The sequence below is a fragment of the Geotrypetes seraphini genome, chromosome 10 (assembly GCF_902459505.1).
Source record: "Geotrypetes seraphini chromosome 10, aGeoSer1.1, whole genome shotgun sequence".
NCBI classification, from domain to species: Eukaryota; Metazoa; Chordata; class Amphibia; order Gymnophiona; family Dermophiidae; genus Geotrypetes; species Geotrypetes seraphini.
Genome location: NC_047093.1, coordinates 92,939,011 through 92,965,128, shown reverse-complemented (window position 1 = coordinate 92,965,128; position 26,118 = coordinate 92,939,011). Strand labels below are relative to the sequence as shown.

General features: G+C 42.9%; 1 protein-coding gene across 5 annotated transcripts in view; it reads left to right on the top strand.

Moving 5' to 3' along the window:
* The window catches only part of CACNA1B (calcium voltage-gated channel subunit alpha1 B), a 1,471,643-nt gene that overhangs the window by 502,701 nt on the left and 942,824 nt on the right, over positions 1-26,118 (top strand). For all 5 annotated transcript variants that reach the window (XM_033960470.1, XM_033960471.1, XM_033960469.1 and 2 more), the window contains 2 exons: positions 12,445-12,536; positions 13,223-13,375. In XM_033960470.1, coding sequence (XP_033816361.1) covers positions 12,445-12,536; positions 13,223-13,375 — 245 coding nt within the window. The remainder of the gene's footprint in view (positions 1-12,444; positions 12,537-13,222; positions 13,376-26,118) is intronic.

The following is a 26,118-nucleotide window of genomic DNA, read 5'->3' as shown; positions in this document are numbered from 1 at the left end:
CCGTGGGGGACCCTTGATAAAGCGCACTTGCGAAACATGTCGGGTCATTCCCTCTCGGGTCACGCATAAGATAAGTGAAAAACTAATTATGGCAAAGTTAAATTCAAAGTCTATTTAAAGTTTCAGTGAATGATATTTATTGAATGTATCTTAAATTAATTTATTGAAAGTACTTTTGAGTAAATAGAAAAAACGCCGGGGCAGATGATGAAGAGCCATGTAATTCTTCCCGCTTGAAATTCTAGCTAGGCGGTGGAGTGGAAGTTCTGAGGCTGGTTTATTAAAGAAACATTATCCAGCATGAAATTTAATAGTGAAGTTAAGAGATCCCACGTGCCTATCCCATGCCTTCTTGAGGTCTGAGATTGACAAAACACAGAAGCAATGGTTGGGGCTGGGAAGTTTAAATGGTTTATTTAAAAGTAATTAATGAATTCATGGTACAAATTATTCAAGTTACTGGTTACTGTGTATGTAGATTACATATAGTGAACAGCTGTTGACAAACTCGCTAAGGTTTAAGTTCACGCACACAATCAATTCTTTCTTCTCATAGCTGAACTCAAAATTTTATATTGTCCTGTATTTCAGAAATAACACCAGCTCCTCAGTTTCTATACTCCGTAACTTTAGACTACAAATTTAATAAAAGAAAGAAGTGTATTACCCAAGTGTCTCTCTCAGATTGGCGCCCAAGCTTCACGGAAGCCTGCTCAAAAGAAAGGAGGGAAAACCCAGCTCCTCACAAAGTAAAGGAGGGAATCCTCCCCCCCTTCCCCTAACACAGGGTCTTTTTATTCTAGACCAGTGTTTCTCAACACGCAAGAGTACGCGGGCCGCCTGTTGGTGTGCCAGGGATCCATCCTTGTCTCCTGCCGGGGATTCCTGCCTGCTGCCACCGGGGATGCCTCCTTACCTCCCTGTCTGCCCGTCCACTGCACCCCCACCCCCGAAGCTGACCAGGAGCCGACCTGCTCCATTCCGCCCCCCAAGCAGGAACTTTGCACAGGGACGGGCCATGGTGCATGCAGCGACTCACACGCTGCATGTGGTCGGCCCACCAGCCTTCCCCCCGATGTCAATTCTGATGTCGAAGATAAAATTCCTGGCCAGCCAGGCAGCAATTGGCTGGCCTGGAACCTTCTCTCCGATATCAGAATTGATGTCAGGAGGAAAGCTTGTGGGCCAGCCGAATGCAGCATATGAGTTGCTGCAAGGCCATTGCCCATCCCTGCATGGAGTTACTGCTGGGGGATGGGATTGAAGCGTGTTGGCTTGGCTTTGGGGGTGGGTGGTAGTGCAGCGGATGGGCAGACAGGGAGGCAAGGAGTCATCCCCAGCGGAGGCGGCAGGTAGGGATTCCTGGCGGCGCCTGTGGCCTCTGTTGATGGGTCGGCTTCAGGGGAGAGGGCACGAACTCGACACAGGACGGGAAGGGGCATGAACATGAGGGCACTAACTTGGGACATAGGAGGGAGGGAATAGAAAGGGAGAATTGATGGTCATGAGTGTGTGAGTGAGAGATGGTACATATAGGGAAAGGAAGAAAGGAAAATTGGGCAAAGAGAGAGAGGAGTGAGGTAGAGATGTATGGGGAATAGAAGGATCAGAGGGAGAAATGTTGGATATAGTGGTAGAGAGGGCAGATTGAAGGGGGAGCAAGGGGGAGCAATGTTGGACATAGTGAAAGAGGGAAAAATGTGGCTTTGTGCTGGACAGGGGTGATAGAAGGAGAAATGGGCATGGAGCTGGTGGGCAGTGGTGAAAAATGCTGCGTATGATCCGGGGATGAGAGAGGGAGAAATGTTGGATGTGGCAGTAGAGGGGGTAGGAGAGAGGCCTGGATCTCTCAAGACATATGGACAGTGTGAGAGAGAGAAGGAGATATATTACCAATAGGGGTGGAGGAGAGAGGAAGAAAAGTTGGACTCATGGAGGGACAGAGAGATGTTGGTTGGGAAGGGAATGGGGTCCAAAGGAGAGGAAGTATGCAGGAGGCAGAAAGAAAGAAATATTGGAAATGCAACCAGACTTATGAAATCACCAGACAACAAAGGTAGGAAAAATAATTTTATTTTGAATTTAGAGATCAAAATGTGTCAGTTTTGTAAATTTATATCTGCTGTCTATTATGCTCTATATTTGTCTATTTTTCTATAGTTGTAACTGATTGCATATTTTAAAGTCATCTGCCTTGACCTCTTTGAAAAAATACTCAGAATATAAATTATTAACATTTTCTGTGCATACAGTGTGTTTTGTGTTTTTTTAATTTTGTGGTTACCATTATGTATTAATAAGATTATATTGTGTGTATATGAAAAATGGATGGAAGCAATTGCATTACAATTAGTACTATTATTATGGGGGTGGGGTCAGGGGCAGAGCTTGGGCAGGTCTTGAGCGGAGCTGGGGCAGGTCAGGGGTGGAGCTTGGGTGGGGGTACTCGGTTGGTATTTCTTAGGCTTAGGGGGTACTTGAGAAACACTGTTTTGACCACACAACTATTTGAATGGAAAGTCCCCAAAATTCCTAAGGACAGCTGATGATGCAGTCTTCCTGGGGTGGGGAGGGGGGGAAGAGAACTTTCACACCTGACTCTTTCTCATGGCTCCACCCCTGCAGTCCCCCTATTCTTTGGGTACCTTATTGGTCCAGATCAGCCCTTTACCCAGAACTTATTGGCTTAGCTGGGTCACTCTGAACTTCATAATCTTAGATACCAGGTAATATACAGGGGACAATGTCATGTTATCTACAACATGCAGTTCACATTGGCTAGCCTTGGTTCTTCTTGAATATGTACTGAATGGGGTTCCAAGCCAAATAGTGTGATTTGGAATAAACTGAATAGCAATCAAAGGTGAATGCCATTAAAAAAAAACAACAAACCCAACTAGGCCTGTCAGCCATCTCAGAGAAAGACAATTTTTCTTGTCTCCATTTTAAAATTGACATCTAACTCACTATCCCCTGTTATCCCACAATTCATAAAGATAATATATATTTAAAAATGTAGTCCTAAAACATCTGAACAGTCTGTGTGTGTACCTGTGTGTCTGTGTGTTTCATATTTGTTTGCGGTCCTGCAGCTTGCGGCTAGCCATGCTGCATCCATTTACACAGCTGGTTCTACAATTTGCTACTTTGCTGTAACCTAGCATGGCTTATCTTTTATTCTTAATCATTTTCCCCTTTGCTGGGGCCTGGAAACATGCAAGAAAAAAAAATAAAAATCTAAAAACACCACATTCTTCATGCTATAGATAACATATATGTATATTTAACCCCATCTTTTCCTGTATTTATTTGATGCAGCTGTGAAGACCTTATTGCAGTTGTATTTAAAGAAAGAGCAGCTGGTAAAGTACTACCAAAGGATTGCTCACTGTAATAACAGCAGGTTTTTTGTAATGGCGTCTTTGTTCTGCTGAAACACATTGGACAGAGAAATGGGAATTTGGGGAATAGTTTTCCAGGGTTTCATTAGTACAGCATTTGCTTGTAGAGTGGAGGTCAGAGAGAAGATCAATACTTCTTCCTCCCTTAATATAAAGGGACTCTCAGATATGTGGTGTGGGCCTGAAGATGATTATCTAATAACTTATACCGTAGATATGTGTACTCCTCATCTTATACAAACACTAAAGCTTTGAAAGGGCATATTTTTATGAGTATAAATCAAGGAGAAAGATAATTTTGTAAACAGGTACAATATTAAAACATACACTCTTAAAAAAGAAAAAAGCAGTCTCCTCTGCTATTGAAGCAGAGAATGTATGTTTCCTATATTCTCCTGCTATCTTTGTGAGGGCCTCACTAAAAGGAGGATCTAATCCCTTTGAGTTTATAAAGCATCAAATATTACCCTTACCAAGTTCCGGAAATTTCTTTTGTCCAGTTGGAATACAACCAGAAACAGAGGCACTATTATTTGCAGTGGGAATCAAGCAAATCCTGCAGGTAGCTAATGGCAAAACCTGGGTTGGATTCATTTACACACCAAGCCAATGAAACTCGCAGAAAGTTGCTAGATTCATTCTACTCCTGCCAGCAGTGACTGGGTTAATTTCCATATGCTGTTAGGCCTTTGATACAATTAGAGAGAGAGAACTACGACATAGATCCTGGCCAGTTGAGTTATATCCTGCTTGATGACGAGGACCTACACAGAGGAACTTCCAAAGGAAAAGTCCCTACAACTAAGGATAGGTAACCTGTTCAAATTTCTTTAAGTGATCTGGAGAGGAGAGTGAACTGAATCTGAAAGCAATTAGTTCGGCAAAGGATATAGACCAAGTAAGGTTCTAAAAGGCCTTGAGTACATAGAGACCCCAAATTAAAGTTTTATCTATCATCAGAGTGCAAAATGAATTACCTAGAAGAACTAAAATCCCACAGATTTCAGTGGTCACCATCTGGAAGGGCCAGTTTCAGATATGCAGGGCCCAGGGCAGAAATTAAGGAGGGGTCCCCTCTTCTACCTGCCAGTCTCCCAATTTCCCCATCCACCTTTAAATGACTTCTTCACACACAAAACAGGCACATCTTCACCAAATATAGAGCAATGGATCACAAATTAGAAATATGAATACCAAAACTGAACTGGAAACCCTAGAAAGTTAAACTCAGCAAGTACTTCATTTTGAACACAATCAGTGGCATAACCATGAGAAGGGACTGGGCCTTCCACTTTGAGTCGGGTTACCATATGGCTCCAGAAAAAGAAGGACAGATTGAGACATCTGGGTTTTACTTCCATTGCTTTCAATGCACGTAAAGCCCAAATGCCTCAGTCTGTCCTCTTTACTTCCATTGCTTTCAATGCAAGTAAATCCCGGATGTCTCAATCTGTCCTTCTTTTTCTGGAGCCATATGGTAACCCTAACTTTGAGCTTAGGCTCCCTCAAAATGAACATCTCCCTTGCTGTAGCTGGTAGGGATCCCCAAGCCTCACCAACTGAAGGCCACCTTCTCAACTGCCTCAGGTCCAGTGACCAGAACTTTTCAAGTTCTGCAGCTGGCAGCAATATTGCAGAGCTGCTGCTACTGCTTCCTTCCTTTCTCCCCATCCCCGCTTGGCTTTCATGCATGCATGAAAGCAGTGGCAGCTTGATGATATTGCCATTAGCTGCAAAGCTTGGAGTTTTCTGGTTGCGGACTGGAGGAAGATGTCTTCAGTTGGCAGGGCTTTGGAATCCCCACTAGCTCAAATATTTATATATTGCACTCACGTGGGGAGAAACTTTGGTGGCCATCCACTAATTTTGGGCTCCAGTCCCTCCCCCAAAACAGCTGTATGACTACGCCACTGAATACAATAAAAAATAGTTGTGATGCACATATACCAAAGCTAACATATTCCAGTTAATAAATTCAAAATAAAACAATTTTTTCTATCTTGTTATCTGGACATTTTGGTTTTCTAACATCTTGGTCTCAGTTTCTCTTTCTGCTTTTTGTCTATCTTCTATTAATTCTCTTTCTAGTGCCTGCTGTCCATATTTTTCTCTCTTGTTCCATTCCCTCCTTATGCCTGTTTCCAACATATAGATTTTTCCTTTTCAGCTTTCTTAATTTTTACTTTTCTTTTTGCCTCTGTCCACTCAAATCTTGCCCTCTTTCTTACTCCTCTACTTTTTCAGCTACCTCTCAATTCTTTATCTCCTCCCATCTCATTCCTTTCCCAGCCTCCTATTTCCTTCTGTCTACTCCCCATTACCATATTTCTACCACTGTATTCACTGCTCTCTCACTCATCTTGTCATCTCCCTTTTGACTTTATCCACAAGGCTCACCACTTTCAGAATCCCCCTCCCTCTCTCCACTGGTCAGGCTATAACTCCCTGGCCCTTTCTCTCCATACCCTAGCATGTTTAAAGTTTTCAAGTTTATTAGGATTTTATATACCACCTATCAAGGTTATCTAAGTGGTTTTTACAATCAGGTACTCAAGCATTTTCCCCATCTGTCCCGGTGGGCTCACAATCTATCTAACGTACCTGGGACTATGGAGGACTGAGTGACTTGCCCAGGGTCACATGGAGCAGCGCAGGGTTTGAACCCACAACCCCAGGGTACTGAGGCTGTAGATCCAACCACTACACCACACTCCTCCATCTTATCCCAGCTATCTTCCCTCCTGTCCTCCCATGGGTCCATCTCTCCTCCTCTCTCCCTATGGTCCAACATTTTGCTCCCTCTCATTTTCTTTGTTCTTCTCCCCTCACCCTTGATACTGAACAATGTGATGGAGGAAAAACAAAGAGATTCTGCAGCTCTCTCTCCCTTCCACCACAGGCCTAACATTTTTCCCTCTCTCCCTTCCATCTCTCCCTTTCTCTTCCCAACTAACCCCATCCCATATCTCTCCCTGCCTGCCTGTCTCCCTCCTTCCCTCCCCCCTCCCAAGTCCACCATCTTTCCCTTTCTCTTCCAAACAGTTCTCCCTTCAAGTATCTCTTTCCCTCTTCCTCCCCACCCAATCTGGCACTTCTTTTAATATACTCCCCTTTTGTACTTTAAAAAACCCCAACAAAAAACAGTTAGTCCAGGAGGCTTCCTTGACCTAGCATGTTCAAGTACTGAAGGGGATAGACTTAATAGATAAGGACAGGTTGTTCACCCTCTCCAAGGTAGGATGAACGAGAGGGCACTCTCTAAATTTGAAAGAGGATAGAGTCCGTACAAACGTAAGGAAGTTCTTCTTCACCCAGAGAATGATAAAAAACTGGAACGCTCTTCCGGAGCCTGTTATAGGGGAAAACACCCTCCAGGGATTCAAGACAAAGTTACACAAGTTCCTGCTGAACAAGGACGTACGCTGATAGGGCTAGTCTCAGTTAGGGCGCTGGTCTTTGACCAGAGGGCCGCCGCATGAGCAGACTGCTGGGCATGATGGACCACTGGTCTGACCCAGCAGCGGCAATTATTATGTTCTCCCCCTTCTCTCCGCACCGGTCCAATGCCACCCTCATTTTCTGTCTCGCTGAAAAATCTGCCGGCCTTGGCAATGATTCAGAAATGTCACCCGCTGTCATCCCTCCCTGTTTTCTGCAGGATCGAAACGGGCCACGTCGAAACCTTTGACAAAATAAGTGCCTTGCTACTTGTGCATATCAATAGTAGGAAACAATTGACTGTGTGATGCAGTGAAGAAAATGTTTTTGAAGACAATTTAAACATATGCAATGACTAGGTGGTAAGGCAATATTCTTCGGGCTCGCCCTTTGTTTTTGCCTTCAAGTCTCTGAGCATAATTTTTTATATAAAAATTATTTTTTCAAACATAAATTATTATTATTAAAATATTTGAATTCCCTATAGAGGAGTGAGAGGAGTGACTTTTTCTACTGTGGTTGAATTAAGTGCTGCTTGTTCAACACAGGCGAAACATGCACAGGCGGCATCTTTGACTGGCAGGACTTGGCATCCCCATCAAAACACACACACACACACACACACACACATACATACACACACACATATATACACACACACATATATACACATATATACACACACACATATTCTGCCCAGAGTCTGCCCATGTACATATCCATCTGTACAATATGCTCTATGTAAGATATGTACGTATTTACAGAATAGCTCATACACGTTTAACTGCTGGGCATTCGCTTGTGTGCTAATATTCTAATCCTTTACAGTTTGTGCGTAATTGGTGCATAAATATTAGTGCCTAATTATAGAATTGCCCCTAAGAGTTTCCCATAAGCACAAGATGAATCAAGTCTGAAGTGGCCTTAACATGAAGAAGTTTACATACTGTAGGTTAATGTTTATCAGAGAACAATGTATTTTATTGTAACATCAGTTTTCTGGTTTGTTTTTCCTTTGGGTACATAATGATTACTTATCTGGGCTTTTGTCCAATCAAAAATGTTGATTTATTGTTGTGGAGCTGAAAAAAATCTTTCTACTTATGCAGCAAATGGTACAAGAAGCATATGGGGCAAAATATGGTGCTCAGGATATAATGAGATTCGGTATTTTATCTTTGTGGCAGTGAGGTAGAAACATTTTGAATGTGCAGGTTATGCATCCCTTTGGGATTACTCATATCCTATGGAGATGGATGACAAGAAGCTTGATCTGATGTGGCATATGATAAGACCTGGGTTGATCAAGCCTAGTATCCTGCTTCCAATGGTGGCCAATCCAGATCACAAGTACCTGGCAAGATCCCAGAAGAGTAAAACAGATTTTATGCTGCTTATCCTAGAAATAAGCAGTGGATTTTCCCAAGTCCATCTTAATGGATTTTGGGCTTTTCCTTTAGGAAATTATCCACACCTTTTTAAAACCCTGTTTAACTAACTACTTTAACCACTTTCTCTGGCAATGAATTTCAGAGTTTAATTACATGTTGAGTGAAGAAATATTTTCTCCAGTTTGTTTTAAATTACTACTTAGTGGCTTCAATGCATGTTCCCTAGTCTTTGTATTTTTGGATAAACAAGCAATTCATGTCTACCCATTCCACACACTCAGTATTTTATAAATCTCTGTCATATCTCCCCTCAGTTCTCTCTTCTTCAAGCTGAAGAGCCATAGCTGCTTTAGTCCAATGTTCTTCAATCTTTTTACACCTATGGACCAGTGGAAATAAAATAATTATTTTGTGGATCGGCAAACTACTAAGACTGAAATAAAAACCCCATCTCTGTCCCATCCCCGTGAACTCGGTCCCCATCTCCATCCTGTGTACAGGGAGTGGGGAAAGAGAAAGAGATCCATGGTGCATCTCTCCCATTCCCTCTACTGCCATATGTAACATTTTCCCCTATCTCATCACCCGGATCATGCGCTGCATTTTTCACTATTGCCCACCAGCCCCATGCCCAACATTTCCCCTATCACCCCTCTCCAGCACCATGCTACATCTCTCCCTCCATCACTATGTCCAATATTCCTCCTCCTTGCATCCCCTTCAATCTATACCTCTGTTCCCTCTCCACCACCATATCCAACATTTCTCCCTATCATCCTTCTCTTCCCCATGTATCTCTACCTCACTCCTCTCTCTCTCTCTCTGCCCAACAATTTTCTTCTTTCTTCCTTTCCCCATGTGCACCATCTTTCTCTCTCACTTACATACTCATCCCCAACAGTTCTCCCTTTCTATCCCCTACCATGTGTCCCAAGTTCATGTCTCTTCCCTTCCTTCTGTGTCCCAAGTTCATGTCCCCCCTCCCTGCCTTCCAACTTTTGCCCCAAATTCATGCCCTCCATGTCCCAACGCACTCCCCCCTTTTCTCCCTTTGTCCCAAGTTACCCCTTCTGTCCCTTACTTGTTCAGGGCCCTCTAGTTGGGCATGCCCCCCCTCTGCCAAAGCCAGATCAGCACTGGCAGCTCCCCTCATGCTTGCAGCTGCCCATGAGTCCAGCAGGCATCCTCCTTCCCTATCGCCTGCAAGTCTAGCAGTCCCCCACCCTTGCATCAGGCCCCCCTCCGCCGAAGCCAACTGGAGGGCTTCCCTCCAATGTCAGAGCTGACATCAAAGGGAAGTCTTTCTGGCTAGTCAGGCAGTTACCTCGACCGTCGGACACCATCTGCCTTCCAGCTTGGCTGCTCCTTATCTTCAGTGCCAGCCACACTTGTTTGCCAGGACAGCGTGCAGCGGCTTTTGCACGCTGCATGCTGCTGACCCAGTTCCAGGTCAGCCACGTGCAGCATGCAAGAGCTACTGTGTGCTATCCCGGCAAAGAAGTACAGCTGGCGCTGAAGATAAGGAGCAGCCAAGACGGAAAGAAGACGGTGTCCGACAATCGAGGTAACTGCCTGGAGGGGACCGCTTGCAGGGGACACAAATTCTTCATGGACTGGCAGGAAATTTTTGCGGACCGGCACCAGTCCGCGGACCATCATTTGAAGAACGCTGCTCTAGTCTTCCCTCATAAGGAAGTCGTCCCATCCTCTTTATTATTTTTGTTGCCCTTCTCTGTACCTTTTCTAATTCTGCTCTATATTTTTTGAGATGTGCTGACTAGAATTGCACACGTATTCAAGGTGTGGTTGCTCCATAGAGCAATACAAAGGCATTATAACTTTCTCATTTGTTTTCCATTCCTTTCCTAGTAATTCTTAAATATATTCTGTGTTAAAAGATACATGTAGCCAGATGACAAATAGGGATGCCCATGGAGTTGAGCATATTTGACTGACAAATTATTACATTTTAGGAATCCATTTGATAAGTATGTTTCCAAATGCTCAGAGTGAACCAATACCCATCTCATTTTGTCACATCTCTGGTCTCTGTCCAGAGAGTTAGGGCTCCTTTTACGAAGCTGCGTTAGCAGCTGTATCACACGCACCTTTTTAGCACGCACTAACCCCCATGCTAGCCAAAAAACTACCGCCTGCTCAAGAGGAGGCGGTAGCGGCTAGCGTGGCCGGCAAATTAGCGTGCGCTATTACGCACGTTAAACCGCTAACGTGGCATTAAAAAAGGAGCCCTTAATCAATTCACAGAGATATAATGAGAAATTAAGATTTTTCATTAAATCTCCCCCTAAATTTCAGTACTTTGAAATGCTAGCTAGTACTAACCCTTGATCACAAAGATCAGAAACACATGGGCCTAAGGCCTAGAAGTTTTGATATGGATTTGATATGATGTATGTCAGTGGTTCTTAAACCTGACCTGGGGAACACCCAGCCAGTCGGGTTTTCAAGATATCCCTAATGAATATGCATGAGACTGATTTGCATATAACAGAGGTGACAGGCATGCAAATCGGCCTCATGCATATTCATTAGGGATATCTTGAAATCCCGGTTGGCTGGGGGTTCCCCAGTACAGATCTAAGAACCACTGATGTATGCTATATTCTCCAGGCATCTTTAATCTTCTCATACTTCCCTATATAATAGATTTATAAGTCCAAATATTCTAATATATGTTTATAGATTTATTAACTGCCTTTTTCATGAAGAGATTCACCCAAAACAGTTTACAATTCACTGAATACACTTCTCCCTTGGTATTCGCGGGGGATAGGGGCAGAGCCGGATCGTGAAGTGTGAAAAACCGCAAATAACTTCTCGTCTGGCTCTGACCCACCCCCGCCTCCCTCCTGCCTTCTTCCTGGCATCCCGGCTTTACCTGGTGATCTAGCAAGCTTTCGGGGCAGGAGCGAACTTCCTATGCTCCTGCCCCGTGCAGATTGCTAATAGGAAATGACTGCCGTGAGTTCCCGAGTTCATGGGAGCTCACGGCAGCCATTTCCTATTGGCGATCTACACAGGGTACGAGCGTAGGAAGATCACTCCTCTCCTAAAAGCCCGGTAGACCACCAGGTAAGTCCAGGTTGCCGGGGGAAGGCAGGAGGGAGGCGGGAAGGCCCTAAACTATGTTCCCCCCCCCAAAAAAAAAAAAATCACTGATAATCGAAACCCCGAAAACGCAAATAGGGAGGGGGAAGTATAATCAAGTATTCTTTTAAGTATTTTCCCTATCTGTCCCAGCAGTCTCACAATCTAACTATGGTACCTGGGTTAAGTGATTTGTCTAGAGTCACAAGGAGCAGGCTGGGATCAAACGTACAACCTCAGGGTACTGAGGAAGCAGATATAACCACTAGGCCACCTCCTCCACTCCTATTGACTATGTAGCCCAGTGCATTAACATCATCTTTAATAAAGCAGAATGCAGTTAAATAACACCTCTGAAAGTATAATTAATTGTACTGTATTATTTGCTGCATTTGTATTTTAATGTATAAGAAGATCTTTGAATTAACAGCTGGGACAGTCTCTATTCATTCCATATCCCCTAATAAGAACAGAAAATCCAACACAACTTCAGTCAAATATCGGAACAAAGAACAGAGACTGCAATGATGATGTACAGGATGCCAAGACTTTATTGAACAATCGTAAAAACATGAAACAGTTTGTATCCAAAAGGACTGATAGGACCGGACCCAATGCAGTCCGTGTTTCGAAGAAGCACTCCTTCCTCCGAGGTCCTAATGCATGTCGAAACAAAATAACCTGATGGATAATAACTGAATAAAGACAATAACTACCATCAGTGCTCTTGCGTGATGCATCTGTTTGATCCTGCATCGCGCAAGGTAGTCATTGTCTTTTTTCAGTTGTTATCAATCAGGTTATTTTGTTTTGACACGTGTTAGGACCCCTGAAGAAGGAGTGTTTCTTCGGAACACGGACCGTGTTGGGTCCGGTCTTATCAGTCCTTTTGAACTGTTTCATGATTTACGATTGTTCAATAAAGTCTTGGCGTCCTGTACATCATCACTGCAGTCTCTGTTCTTTGTTCTTAATGTTAAACACTGATCAGCTAATGTGGCACTATATTGTTAGCATACATTAAAAATTATGTTAAAAATCTAACCAGCTAAGTAACTAGGCAAAAAGAGCTGAATTGCTATATCTTTTTTTGTATTTTTCCTCAGGATTTTAGCCACTACTGGGACAGATTTTGACTTACGGACCTTGAGGGCAGTCAGAGTGCTGAGACCACTAAAGCTTGTATCAGGAATTCCAAGTGAGTATGTGTGCAAACGATTGCTCCATTCATTTCCATCACAGGCTCTGAAGGGGGGAATTTTCCGTGCTCAGTAAGGAAGGCAGCTTAATTGTGGGGAACTGGAGGCATCCTGACTGCTCTGCTTCTTGTCCAGAATGCATGCTGAAGGGAAGTGAAAGAGTTCATCAGTACAGGCAGTCTCCGAGTTACAGACATCCAACTTAAGTACGACTCGTACTTAAGAACGCAGTTGTGGCTTCATTTGATTTCACTGAGCAGTATTTCCAGTAGCATAGACTCCTACATTTTTCTTGTAGCACATTCAGGAATGATGCAGGGCCACATTAAGAGCAGTTTGTGGTTGTACATGCTGAACCTTAAAGGGAACACTGGTAGGGACAGTTGTCCCTTTTGTCAGCTGGGAGCAGAGGTAAGCAGCAAGAACCTTAAAATCTTCAAGTTCTGAGTTACATACAAATCCGACTTAAGAACAGCTTTAAAAAGTAACTTGTTCTTAACCTGCCTGCCTGTATAATAGATATTTCCAAACTATGCCTCCAATTCAATGAAAGAGAACTTAGAATTTAAACTATGTTAATATTATGATGGTAGGGTTGTTTACTTTTGTTTTACCTGCTTTATTTTTTTTTTATGGAAGCGATACAAATTGTCAATATTCATGATGTCTCTTTGTTTCTTAACAGGTTTACAGGTTGTCCTCAAGTCCATAATGAAGGCCATGGTGCCTTTGCTACAGATAGGGCTGCTTTTGTTTTTCGCCATTGTAATGTTTGCCATAATTGGGCTTGAATTCTACATTGGGAAGTTCCATAAAGCCTGCTTCAGTAAAACCACAGGTCAGAAAAGCCTTGAGCATTTTCCTTTCGTCTCTATCATAACGCTAATGTTAACTTTAAAGAGGGGCGCAAGATAAATCTCGCTTTTGCAGTATTTTCAGTAACTCAGGCTGGCTTGGATCAAGCTGCGATTGAGGTTTTTAACACAGGCCAGCACAGTAAATGCTCTGATGCTCATAGAATTCCTGTGAGCATCACAGCGCTTACCTCTAGTACAGCTTGATAAAAGCAGAGAGGGGGGAGGGGGGCGGCATGCCAGCACTTTTTATTTTGGGCGTAATTTAATTCCCGGTTGAAAGTAGCTCTCAACCACTGCAAATCAATATCGTTTTTACAATTTTTTGATATAAAGACCGGAAAATATTTCCACTGAAAAAAAATCATGCAAACTTAAGCATTTGTAAAACTACTGTATGACTATGACACAATTAATAAATTTAGCACCCTTGGTCAAAATCCCGTAGAACTTTCTTCTCTTGTTCATGCACAAGTAAGATCAACTTTTATATCGGAGCACCTATGTGAAAAATCCTAAAAGATACTATTTTATAAAGGCAACATAAGAGCCTATGGGGACAATACTGTAAACTCCCGCCTAGAGATATGTGCCCCTTATGCTGGTTTTGCGCATTAGGGCTCCTTTTACTAAGCTGCGCATGCTACATTGCCACGCATGCCATAGAGCTAACGTTAGTTTTTTTGCATAGCTCGGGGATTGATGTGCGCTAAAAATGCTACTGGAGCTAAAGAAGTCCTTAATGTATTAGATGCTGTTCTATAAAGTAATGTGTAAATGCTACAGCAGGTAACTCCAAGGTGGATGGGCCATGGGTATGGTGTCAAGTAATACACATAAGTTATTGAATAGGGTCAGTTTTATGTGTCTATTCCACCCATACCTTGCAGTTCTGGGCGGATTACAAAAGAAACTAGCTGGACATTTCCAAGAAAATTACAATTTAGGGTTTTGGATTACAAAAAGATGACTGGACAGTTCCAGGAAATTTACAGTTTGGGGAGCTCTTTACATGGTTGAGACTTTGAGGAGAAAGATTTACGGAGAGGGAGAGACTTTGAGGGGGAATTTGTAAGGAAGGAGGAGAACAGGGGGTAGAGTTACGACATCTGGATAAATTTTTTGAATAGCAGGGGTAGAGAATGACACGGTGACAAAATTCATCACCGTCCCCGTCCCCGCGGATAACCGCGGGAAATAATCCCATGTCATTTTCTAGTGTCTATTTCAACCTCGGTCCTTCTACACCAGCATTCTTCAAAGCAAAGCTTGCGGGTCAGTGGTTGTGGCCATTCATACTCTGATTCTTCCCTCTCTCCTTAAAGAGTGACATGAAGATGGTTTCCCGCGGTTATCCGTGGGGACAGGAACAGTGATGAATTTTGTCACCGTGTCATTTAATTTCTTTTCTTGGTACAACCATTTACCTCAGCCATTGACATGGCATAAGTGTTCACTTATAAGACAAGGCGGGTCAATGCCAGTTTGTGCAAGTATTTTATAACAGCTTAGGTATGCCCATAAGCTATTAAAGAATTAGGACCAGATTCTGTAAACAATGCCTAAATAAGCAGGTGCCTTAACCTTTTCCTATCGTGTGACCCGGCTGACGGGACATTCCAAAAACGTCGTTGCCATCGTATGTCCCATGGCATGGGACATACAGTACACGACAGGAACAGAAAATATTTGAATTTACAGACTTATGACTTATTTACATTATGTTTACAATAGCTGTAAATGATAACGGTGAATAATACAAAACTTTGCTAAAATAATTACGATTGGAACCAGCGTAACGCCAAATTTATTGCGATAGGAAAAGGTTAAAAAGGCGTCAGCCGCATGTCAATCATGCTTAGGCACCATTTTACAAAATTGCACCTTACGGCGCCTACCCTAAAACATAGGCGCCAGTATTGTAGGCCAGGGTTTAATTGGCCTATATTGCAGGTGCCTAAGTTTTTTGTTTTTTTTCAGAATTGTGTCTAAAAGTGCCTATCTCTGTCTCTACCCCCTCCCCCCAAAATACGCCCATTTAGGCATCCTTTACAGCAGGGGTGCCCAAAACGTCGATCGCGATCTACCGGTCGATCGCAAAGGCAACGCCGGTAGCTCACAGAGCCAATGTTCTCCCTAGCATTCCCCCGGTCACTGTCTCACCTTTAAACTAGTGGAATTATGGCAGCCTGCAGAGCGAACATAGCAGATTTCCGTCAGCCTCTGTAGCACGTTCCCTCTGCCGCTGTCCCGCCCCCAACGTCAGAGGAGGTGTGGGACCACGGCAGAGGGCACGTGCTACAGAAGCTGATGGCAGCATGCTACGTTCGCTCTGCAGGCTGCCGTAATGAACTTTCAAATGTGATAGGCCAGAGGGAAGAACGGAGGTGAGGGATCCAGTCTAAGGGAAGCAGCTCGATGATCCAGTCTGATGGAAGCAGCGGAGATAAGGTCCCACATGTCGGGGTAAAATTGGGCCCATTGCGAGGGAGGAGGGAGATTGCCTTAGAGACGCTGGATCGGGGAGGGGGGGGAGAGAGAAGAGACAAAAGGACCTTGAGGAGGGGCAGGAAAGCAGCCTTGAACAAAAAGGGAGTGGGAAGATAAGGCAGATCCTGGACTACTAGAGGGCTTAGAGAGGTTGAAACACTCTGAACCGAGGAGAGAGAGATGCCAGGCCCTGGGGAGGGGGAAGACAAAGAGAGTGAGAGACACAAAGACCTGGACCAATGATGGGAGGACTCAAAATGTTAGCAGAAGGAAGATAGAGAGGGAGAAACCTGAAACAAAGGGGAGGCAGAAGAGAGGGGACAGATATTGGGCTATGGGACAGAAGAGACAGAAGGGGAGAGACCCTGAGGAAGAACAAAGAGTTGCAATATCAGAACAGAGGAGGGAGACATGTTGCCAATAGGGGTGGAGGAGAGAGAAAGAAAAGCTGGAAGGACAGAGAGATGTTGGTTGGGGAATGGAGCGAGGTCTGGAGGACAGAAGAGGTGCACTCGATATATATATAAATAAATATGGGGGTCTTTTACTAAGGCGCGCTAGCTGATTTAGCGTGCACTAAATGCTAACACGTCCATAGAATACAATGGGCGCACGCTAAATCGGCTAGCGCACCACAGTACAAGAGGGGGTATATGTTTACTATTTTTATTGTTGGTAGATCATTTTGAGTTGGTCGTTTTGAAAGTAGCTCGCAAGCCAAAAAAGTGTGGGCACCCCTGCTTTACAGAATCTGGCCATTAGTGCTCGGTATATGGCTTTGCCTATGTGTCTTTTTAACATAGGGCCATCTTTTACAAAGGCGCGCTAAGCATTTTAGCGCGGGTTTAGCACGCTAACCACTAATGCATCCATAGGATAACATGCACGCGTTTAGTGTGTGTTTAGCACGCGATATTTATCGCGCGCTAAAAAACATAGTGCGCCTTTGTAAAAGAGGGGACTAGACTCCTATAGTGACACACAAATGTTCTTCTAAAAATGTATAGCTACACCAAGCAAGGTGGCAATCTGTGCATGTGTGTAGTTGTGTGTATGTATACCTTGCAAAAAAAATATATGCATACATTGCAAATCTATCCAAACTCTGCACTTAGGAATGTCTACACTTGGCATGCATACAAATATGATCCATCTTCCTGGCACACATACTTATTTGCAAGTATTTGGCCATCCTTGGATTTTGTGAACGGTGTACTCATTTCATTTTTTTTCCAAGGACAAATTGTCCTGTGGTTATCTTTACATTGATATCTTTATTTGCCTTTCCCCTCCCCCAGTTTTTCTTATAATGTGCAAACCGATTTCAGTGGGAAAGTTAAGGTTTGGTGACTTTGGTGGATTGTAAAAACCATGGAGGCATTGTGATGTTGTGTTATCACAGATTGTTAGGGCAAGAAATTATATATTAATGCTGCTGATTCGAAATGTGTACAGCTGTAGAGTGATTGTTATGAATGTTAGATCGATTCAGGAACAAAGATTCCCTGCTACTGGAGGTTCTGTTATTTTGTTCTTTAGTTGTTTTGGGTATTTCCAAAACTTACAGATGCTGACAGTGTATTGCTTAATGAACTGTGTCTAGCTGGTTTTGTTATTTCTCAGGCAGTGTGTAGTAATGGAAAGGGGTGAGGTGTGCCAATAAACAGTTGCACTAAGCTCCAGTTAAGATCCATACTCCTATTTCAAACTGAATCATCGATTCAATATTTGTTGCCAAATAGGATGTAGGCTTCTTTTTATCTTATTTTCCACTGAGATCTGTATCTCAAAAAGTTCCCATTTTTCTGAAATTGCAAGGAGTTTTGATTTATTGATGTGGGCTATTTGATGTATGTCAAATCAAAACAAAAATGTCTATACAGTTTACAAAATCATAAAAAATTAAGGGAGTGGGAGGATAAAGACATTATCTAGACTAGGGGTGAGCAACGAGGGCCGCAATCCAGTCAGGTTTTAGGATTTCCTCAATGAATATGCATGAGATCTAAAATAAAATAAAATAAACTTGAGATCTGTTTGCATGCACTGCCTCCATTGTATGCAAATGGATCTCATGCATATTCATTGGGGAAATCCTAAAATCCCGACTGGATTGTGGCCCTCTTTGCCCACCCCTGATCTAGACAAACAGACAAGGTATGTTAGGGAGACACATGAAAGCAAAATTATATCAGCAATCGAGTTAGGGTAGAGGGGCAAGGAATGAACAAAATGAATGATTTTTTTTCGTAAAATCCTAAAATAAAGAAGATCTGGTAAAATCAAATGAAATAAATTGCTACACCCACCATTGATAAGAAAGTCAATTGTAAATAGTTGAAGGGAAGGCGTGGGAAAAAAGAAAGTTCATAAGGGGCCTTTTAAATTTCTGAAGAGGGTTCAAGCCTAATAGAAAGGAGGAAGTCATTCCAAAGTTTAGGGATTACTACATTAAGGCATGATGTTCTAATGCTATCTAATCAATTATGTCATGTGATGGAACTTTAAAAAGAGATACTGGTAAGAGGAACGAAGACTCTTTAATGGGAAACAGTAAATAAGGAGATTAGCTAGAAATGAAAGTGTACCCTTGTAAAGAATATGATGAATTGTAATATTTAGGCTCGGATTGTCATCGGGATGCTGAAAGTTAGATGACAGTAGGCACCCTACCGCTGCCTAACTTACCGTAATTGTTTTAATTGTTGCTGAATGGCATGGTAATTGGCCATGTTGTTTAAAACCAATTAAAAAGTAATCATCAAAAAAGTTGCCACTACAAGGCTTCTGGGACCAGCACCTAGTCCCTGGCAGCTAGCGGCACATAGTGATGCCGAAGCCTAGAAGTGGGCGTGATTTCAGGAGGATCCAATTTAAATGTGCAAGTGCAATTTTCAAAATCCTAGATGGTATTTTTTTCTCCTTTGGTTCTTCTCTCATTTAATTCACAAGAAATCTCTAATTCTAGGAGCTCTCAGAAATATAAACTTGGCTTTCCTACTGTTAAAGGAACAAAAACTATGGCCAATTTTTGTCGATCATTTTCTTTTTTATTCGTAAAAGTTTGGAATGACCTTCCTTCTATAATTAGAGCTCTCTCTCATCTACCCACTTTTCATAAAATACTGAAGATATATTTATGTCAGAAATTTATTAATGACCCTTCTTTTTCAAATAATCAATCATAAAAGATAAAATTCTGGCCTACAAGATATAATTTCTGTTCTAATCTCCTGTATAAGTTTATTAATATTTTATTAAACGAGTCAAGCCCTCCTGTTGGGATGAATTGGTATAAAAAATCAAAGATTAGATTAGATTAGGGGCAATGCTAGACTTCATTGGCACTATACACCAATTGCCATGATTCTGATGGGACCCTAGGCATCGATAATGTAGGCCTGTGAAACTCAGGCCCACATTTCTGTCACCTAGGATCCCATCAAACCACGATTCTGGAAGCAGCGCTTGCTAGTGATTGACATGCGAATATTATATAGATGTAGACTGACTCCTATAGAGTTATAGTCTCTGGAGAATGATCAAATATTTATACTACGCTCAGAGATATGAAACTCCGATGGGGAGTGAAAACACCCCCTTGGCAAGAGTTCACCTTCCAGTCACTCCCTAGCAATCATGTGATTAATCTCTGAGACTAGAGATTTGATTTTAACTACCGTATATCATAATTATTAAATTCTTTTAGTATTTTTCTTCTTTTTTGTAGTACTTAATTCACCCAAAAAATAATTGTGTTCAAATAGCAAGAAATCACAAATTTAGAAAAGTCTTCACTTAGCTCTCAACATGTCCAGCTTACATCGTTTGTAATCTGCCTAGAACTGTAAAGGTTAAGGCAGAATATAAATCACTAATGTAATGGAATTTTCCAGGAAAGTCAAAAGAGTGGAACACAGAGTATAGCGAGTTGGGAGATCAGGAAAACAGCCCTGTGGTGGTGGTGGTGGTTGTGGTGCTGGTGCTGGTTGTGGTGCTGGTGGTGGGGCGTAGCATATCAGTAATCTAGGAGAGAGGGTTTGGGAAGAGGATTGCAGAGACTAGTAAATCTTCCCCCCTTTTCTTAAAGTAGGAACACTCGGAACACATAAAGATCCTTTTTCGTCTTTTTCCCACAGTCCCTGAGGAATTCCTATCCTGTTTTTGGGTGCTAGCCCTGGAAGTCCTGCCCCCTCCTGTGGAAGCAGTTGTCTCCTGCTCTGCCCATTATGTGGCATCTGCCAGCTAAGATATCCATGAAAAAGGAGGATATAATCACCTAGTGTCAACATCTAAGCCCTATAACGTTTCTAGGGAGCTCTTCAGTTCTCTTCTATTAACTTTTCCACACAGGACATCCCCCTTTCCTCCTGTTTAAGCAGGGAATACTTCAGCATTCTTCCCCTTAGCACATCTACATGGAGCTTTTCTCTCCCTTCCTATCTAGCTCTGTATCAAGACAGCAACTGTTAATTACTCCCAGTTATGCAAAGGCTGAAAGGCTCAATGCTTTCCGGAAAATGTAGTTCTTCCAGACTTAAAATACAATCTTCCCATCTCCTATATTCTAAGGTGAACACTACTATATTTCACAGTGCGTGATTGTTCCTTACTTCCCGTACAGACAGTCTGCTTGCTTTACACAGCATACAAAATAACCAATTTGAATAAATAATAAATTAAATTACATAATTCAGAAAATGTTTTCTGTTTTTGAAAAAGGTATAAACAGAATAAAAATTAATTGGTATTATATTAACTGGGTCACTTCAGCAATTAGCACGGTATTGTGTTGTATTATTATAGAGACTATCAAAAAACAAATCAAAGGAGGAGGATAAACCACAAACAATATTTTTTTTAAAAAACCTCTCCACTGTAAAGAACACCGTCACGCAGTGCTCCAGACAAAGAAAGAAAAAGCCTCAGTAACAGTGAGCCTATTTGAAGAATGGCTCTACTCAACGTACATCACTGGCATAAAAAACTTTTTGGTCTGAATAGCGCGGGGGAGAACGCTCTGTTTCAGTTATATGAAAAAAAATCAAAGGTTAACTCTTCAAAACCAAATCTTCTTTAAATATCTCAATATGTAAAGTGCTCAATTTAGACCTGATTTGTTAACCTTTTGATTATTATCACTTAGCTTTATATATTACTTGGATCCATTGGCCAGGCAACAATTTCTGTATAGTGCTCCCCATCACATACACACAGCCTCTTGCTTTCTCTTCTGTGTCCCCCCCCCCCACCCCTTCACTGTTTTGCTCTCACTTTTCACTGACCCCACTGAGATGCGTTTGGCGTCCCATTTGAAGTTTGATCGGACATGTTACACTCTGAGGCAGCAGATTTGTAAAACGCTGGCCACCGTTGGTGTACCGATCAACAGAAGATAAGTTGAAAGCAATTTCTTCTATCTTTTAATATCTTCTTTAAGTACAGATAGCACAGCACAGAGCTTTTTTTCTTGTAATGGAGCTTTTTTGCCAATGAGGTGAATGCCTAACCACCTTTAAACCGTCTTTTGTGGAGGTGGGAGGACCCTTGTCTGAGACTTTTTTCTCCGTTTTTTAATTGTAATTAAGCCTGAGCTGTGTTAATAATAGACCACCTGACAATGTGCATTTTTCTTAGTGAAAGTGTTTTCTTAGTAGTCGTTAGTAGGGTTTCCAGATTTCGCCGGTAAAAAAAAAAGGACATGTGGCCCTGCCCCCACATGAACTTCATCTTTTTCTTCACTGAGCTTGGGGCTGCGTCTGGAGGGCCCTTGAGCATGCGCGGATGAGACACTATGACATCATTTCACATCCATGCATGTTCGGAGGCCCTCCAGACGTGGCTCCAAGCTTGGGGCCTTCCAAAACCCAGACATCCTGCCGGGTTTTGGAAATACCCATGGGTACCCGGACAGTCCTTTAAAAAGAGGACATGTCTGGATTTTCCCAGATATCTGGTAATCCTAGTGGTTAGAGTGGTTTATGGGCCTGGGTCCTCCTCTCCATGGTTCACTAATCCATCCACCAGGTTATTTAAGACACCTGTGTGATGCTCTATTAGGCTTTCTAATACCAAGTGCTGCTGTTCTAGAGACAGGTATGTACTCTTTCATTCAGATCTTTGGGGGGTGGGAGGGGGTTAGTAAACAGTGGGGGAGTATGAAGTGGTCATACCTTAGTGTATCCAGTGGTTATCTGGTGAGTTTGGGTACCTTTGTGGCATTTAGACACTTGTAAAATAGGTCTAGCTCTGAACGTCTAAGTTCCTTCCAAGATGTCTTGAAAAAAGTTTGATTCTCGCCACAAGACGTCCAAGTTAAGCACGCCCCCTAGAACTCTGATGCACAGTGGGAGATACGTCTCACTAGACGTCCAGGAAAAGGGTTTTGATTAGCAGCACTTGGGCGTCCTGGCAATTCAGATGTCCAGGTGCCAACTTAGATGGTTTTTTGGACATTTAGTTTTTTAATTAGGAGACTCAGCTTTCTGAGGCCAAAACCTCCTTCCTCAGCTCAGTTCAGCATACTGCTGTTGCAATATTCTGTCCTGACCTAAGAAAGGTGATGTTGGTCTCTGAAAGTTAGATTAAAAAATGTATTAGTAGTCCAATAAAAAGATTACCTTATTTCAATTTTCTATTTATAAATCTATTTATCAATACAGCTACAATACAACTTTATTCTAAAATAAGAAAAATATATATTTTTTCTACCTTTTGTCGTCTCTGGTTACTGTTTTCCTCATCTTCTCTTCACTCTCTCTTTCATCCAGTGCCTGCTCTCTGCCTCATCCACCCTCTTCCATATGGCATCTTCCCTCTTTCTATGCCCTTTCAAATAAACTATCTACCTCCACCCCTTCCATCTAGCCTGTGCCCCTTCTCTCCTTTATACATGATTCATTTCAGCTTCACCCCCTCCATTTTTCTCTCCTCTCCCCCTCCCACTCCCCATGTTCTGGCATCTCTCTCTTCTCCTTTCCTTCCTTCTTTCTACCTCACTCCATGGTTTGGCATCTCCAATCCTTCCTTTCCATCCATCCCTCCTTTCCTTATGGTCTGGAATCTCTCTCTCTCGCTTTCCTCTCCCTTCCCTGGACTTCCTTTTTCTCTCTTCCCTCCTTCCCCCCTCTTTCTTTGTCACCCCCTCTCACCGCCAAAAATTTGCCTTCCATCGTCGGCAGCAGCAGCCTTAACAACTCACTGCTCTGGCTGGCATTAGGTCTTCCTCTCTACCAGCCCCACCTACTTCCTGTTTCTGCAAAGGCAGGACCCAGCAGAGAGGAAAGCCCAATATCAGCAGAACTGTAAACGCTGGGGCTACTGCTGCCAGAAGGGGAAGATGCCAGCCCTGGGAGTGCCCCCTTAAGGGCTGCACCCAGGGCAGACTGCCCCTCCCTTGGAACGCCACTGCTCTCTGCCCACTCTTCTGCAAACTAACACTCTCCTGCTCTCTGTTCCCTCACATGTATACTCAGTCTCCCCCTCTTACTTTATTTGTGCCTCCATCCTCATCCATTCATTCTTGACCTAGAAACCTAAAAACATGATGGTGGATAAAGGCTAAATGGCCCATCCAATCTCATCCCCCTAAGTGATTCCACATGCCTGCACCTTGCATTCTTGAATTAATACAGTCCTTGTCTCTACCACCTCACCAAGGGGTTGTTCCATGTATCTACCACCCTCTGTGCCATAGACACACTTTTTGCTCTCCCTATCACATTCATGCTCTATTCTCTCTGTTTCTACCCTTGCTTACTCATTCTCTTCTTCCGGCCCTTGCATTCCTCTCTGCCACGTTTCTTGCTGCTCATTGGTCCAGGGAGCAGATCAGAGACAGAAGGCAAAGAACTTGCAGCTACAGCAAGTGAAGACAGGACCACCATCAGAAATTTCTGGGCCCCTTACTGAGCAATCCTATTGGGCCCCCCATGCACCCCTTCCCCCCCGCCCCCCCCCTTCTTCCATGGGCCGAATACACACATACTTTTCTCTGTCGCCGCACTCTTTGACCGAAAGATTTGTAAGCCTGCAACCACATCAAGGTAGACTCTTTCAGCAGGGCCCTAACCTAACCTAAACTAAACTAATCTATACCTATCTATTCTAAACTAACATATGTCTAATACTGAACTAATAACAAACTAACAAACATCTGCATAATAAATAACTAATAAATAATAGTGCTAGTAGCTATAATTCACTTTTGAATGTAAAATCTCAGTTAAGGATTTCTTTTGACCTTTGTAGGCAAGAAGTAGATCACAATTGCACAATATTTTTTGTAACAAGTATTAAATGTGTTTTTATAAATACTGTAAGCTTAATAAATATATCAGAAAAAACTACACATCTGAGCGCATATCTGAACATACACCTCTGTATGATCCCATCCTCCTCAGCTTGCCTATAGCTGCATCGTGCATGTTAAAAATGTACGATATGTTGATATGTGCACCTTCCTTCCTTCCCATCCATCCTCCTCAGCCTGTCCTTACACATCCACAGCTGCATGTTAATGATGATGTATATGTTATGATGATAAATAAGTGCATATGAGCACATCATTAACATGCAGCTATGGATGAATATATAATGATGTTATGAGTGTGCACCTCTTCCTTCCCATCCTCCTCAGCATGTCACATACAGCATGTTACATTACACAGACTTTGTGTAATGTAACATGCTGTATGTGACATGCTAAGGAGGATGGGAAGGAAGAGGTGCACACTCATAACATCATTATATATTCATGAATCAATCTGATAATCATCACCACCAGGCTGTGTGTGTTATGGGATGGAGGAAGAAAGGTGCATGTTTAAATTGATCACTGCCTTACTAGTTCTGCAGCTCCTCGTGCTGCTCCTCTCGTCCTGTCCTCCTAGAGACATGGTGACGTCATCCGGCCGACCCGCTCTCGCAGATTCAGTGGCAGGCAAGTGATGTGTCTCCTGATTGGCTAGGCACCCTAAGCCCAAGCCAATCGGAGTGGAGACAGGGCGGGCCTTGGTGAAGGAGTCAGGAGACGAGAGGCACACACCTAGTATATCGCCGGCTGCGGCCGCGGACCAGGTAGACGGATCCACTTTTGTCCGGGGGGGGGGGGGGGTGCTACCAGGAAATTGGCAGGGGACAAAAAAAAGTATGACAGAAGTGTCTATTGTTTATTGTTGTGCACAGCAGAAGCATAATACAGGAATTTGTGCTATGGTGGCCTAGGACAGTGTTCTTCAACCTTTTTACACCCGTGGACCGGCAGAAAAAAAAGAATTATTTTGTGGACCGGCAAATTACTAGGACTAAAATTTAAAAACCCCATTTCCGCCCCATCTCTGCGAGCTCGGTCCCCACAAATCATCTGATCCCATCCACACAAGCCTCAGTTATGATTTTATATTGAATGTATTTTATTAAAGTATAAAAAGAAACAATATTCTGTACAATTGTCATTTTATAAATACAAATAATTCAGAGCAAGGATCAACAAAACCCCTGTCTCCCCTCCCCTTCACATATATCCCCTCTACTATCAAGAAAACTGAACAAGCCAAATTATTACAGAATGCTACACAGAAATATCATGCTAACAGAATACTGCAGTCACAGATGACAGGAATAGTTTTAGGGGAGTGCAACTAAGGCAACTGCCCCCTGGTCAGAGAGCACCCTAAGCCAGCTGGAAGCTAAAGAAGCACTGCCTGGGTTTTGCAGCCCCCAGTTATGTCTAACACCAGCTTTAGCAGGATATATATTTCAAATCTGATATATTCTAATCACAAAATAGAAATAAAATTATTTTTTTCTACCTTTTGTCGTCTCTGGTTTCTGCTTTCAATCTTCTTTTCACTCTCTTCCTTCCAGCGCCTGCCCTCTCTGTCTCTTCAATCCAGCATCTGCCCCTTCCATCCACTGTCTGTCCTCTCCCCCTTCCATATGGTATCTGTCTTCTTTCTATGCCCCTCTCCCCTTTCCATCCAGCTTGTGCCCCCTCTCTCCTTTTTACATGATTCATTCCAGCTTCACTGCTCTTTTCATTTTTATCTCTCCTACAACAGATCTATCATCGTTGTCCCTCTCTGCTTATTTTTCTGCTGACCCCTTCCTATCATCAATCTCTCTACTTTCTCATGCCTGTGTCTCCCATTCCCCTCCTCTAATCTCTCTGCCAGCTGTTTCCTTCCTTTTTTCATTCTCCCTTCCCTCCTCCTCCTGTCCAGCAGTAACTCTCTTC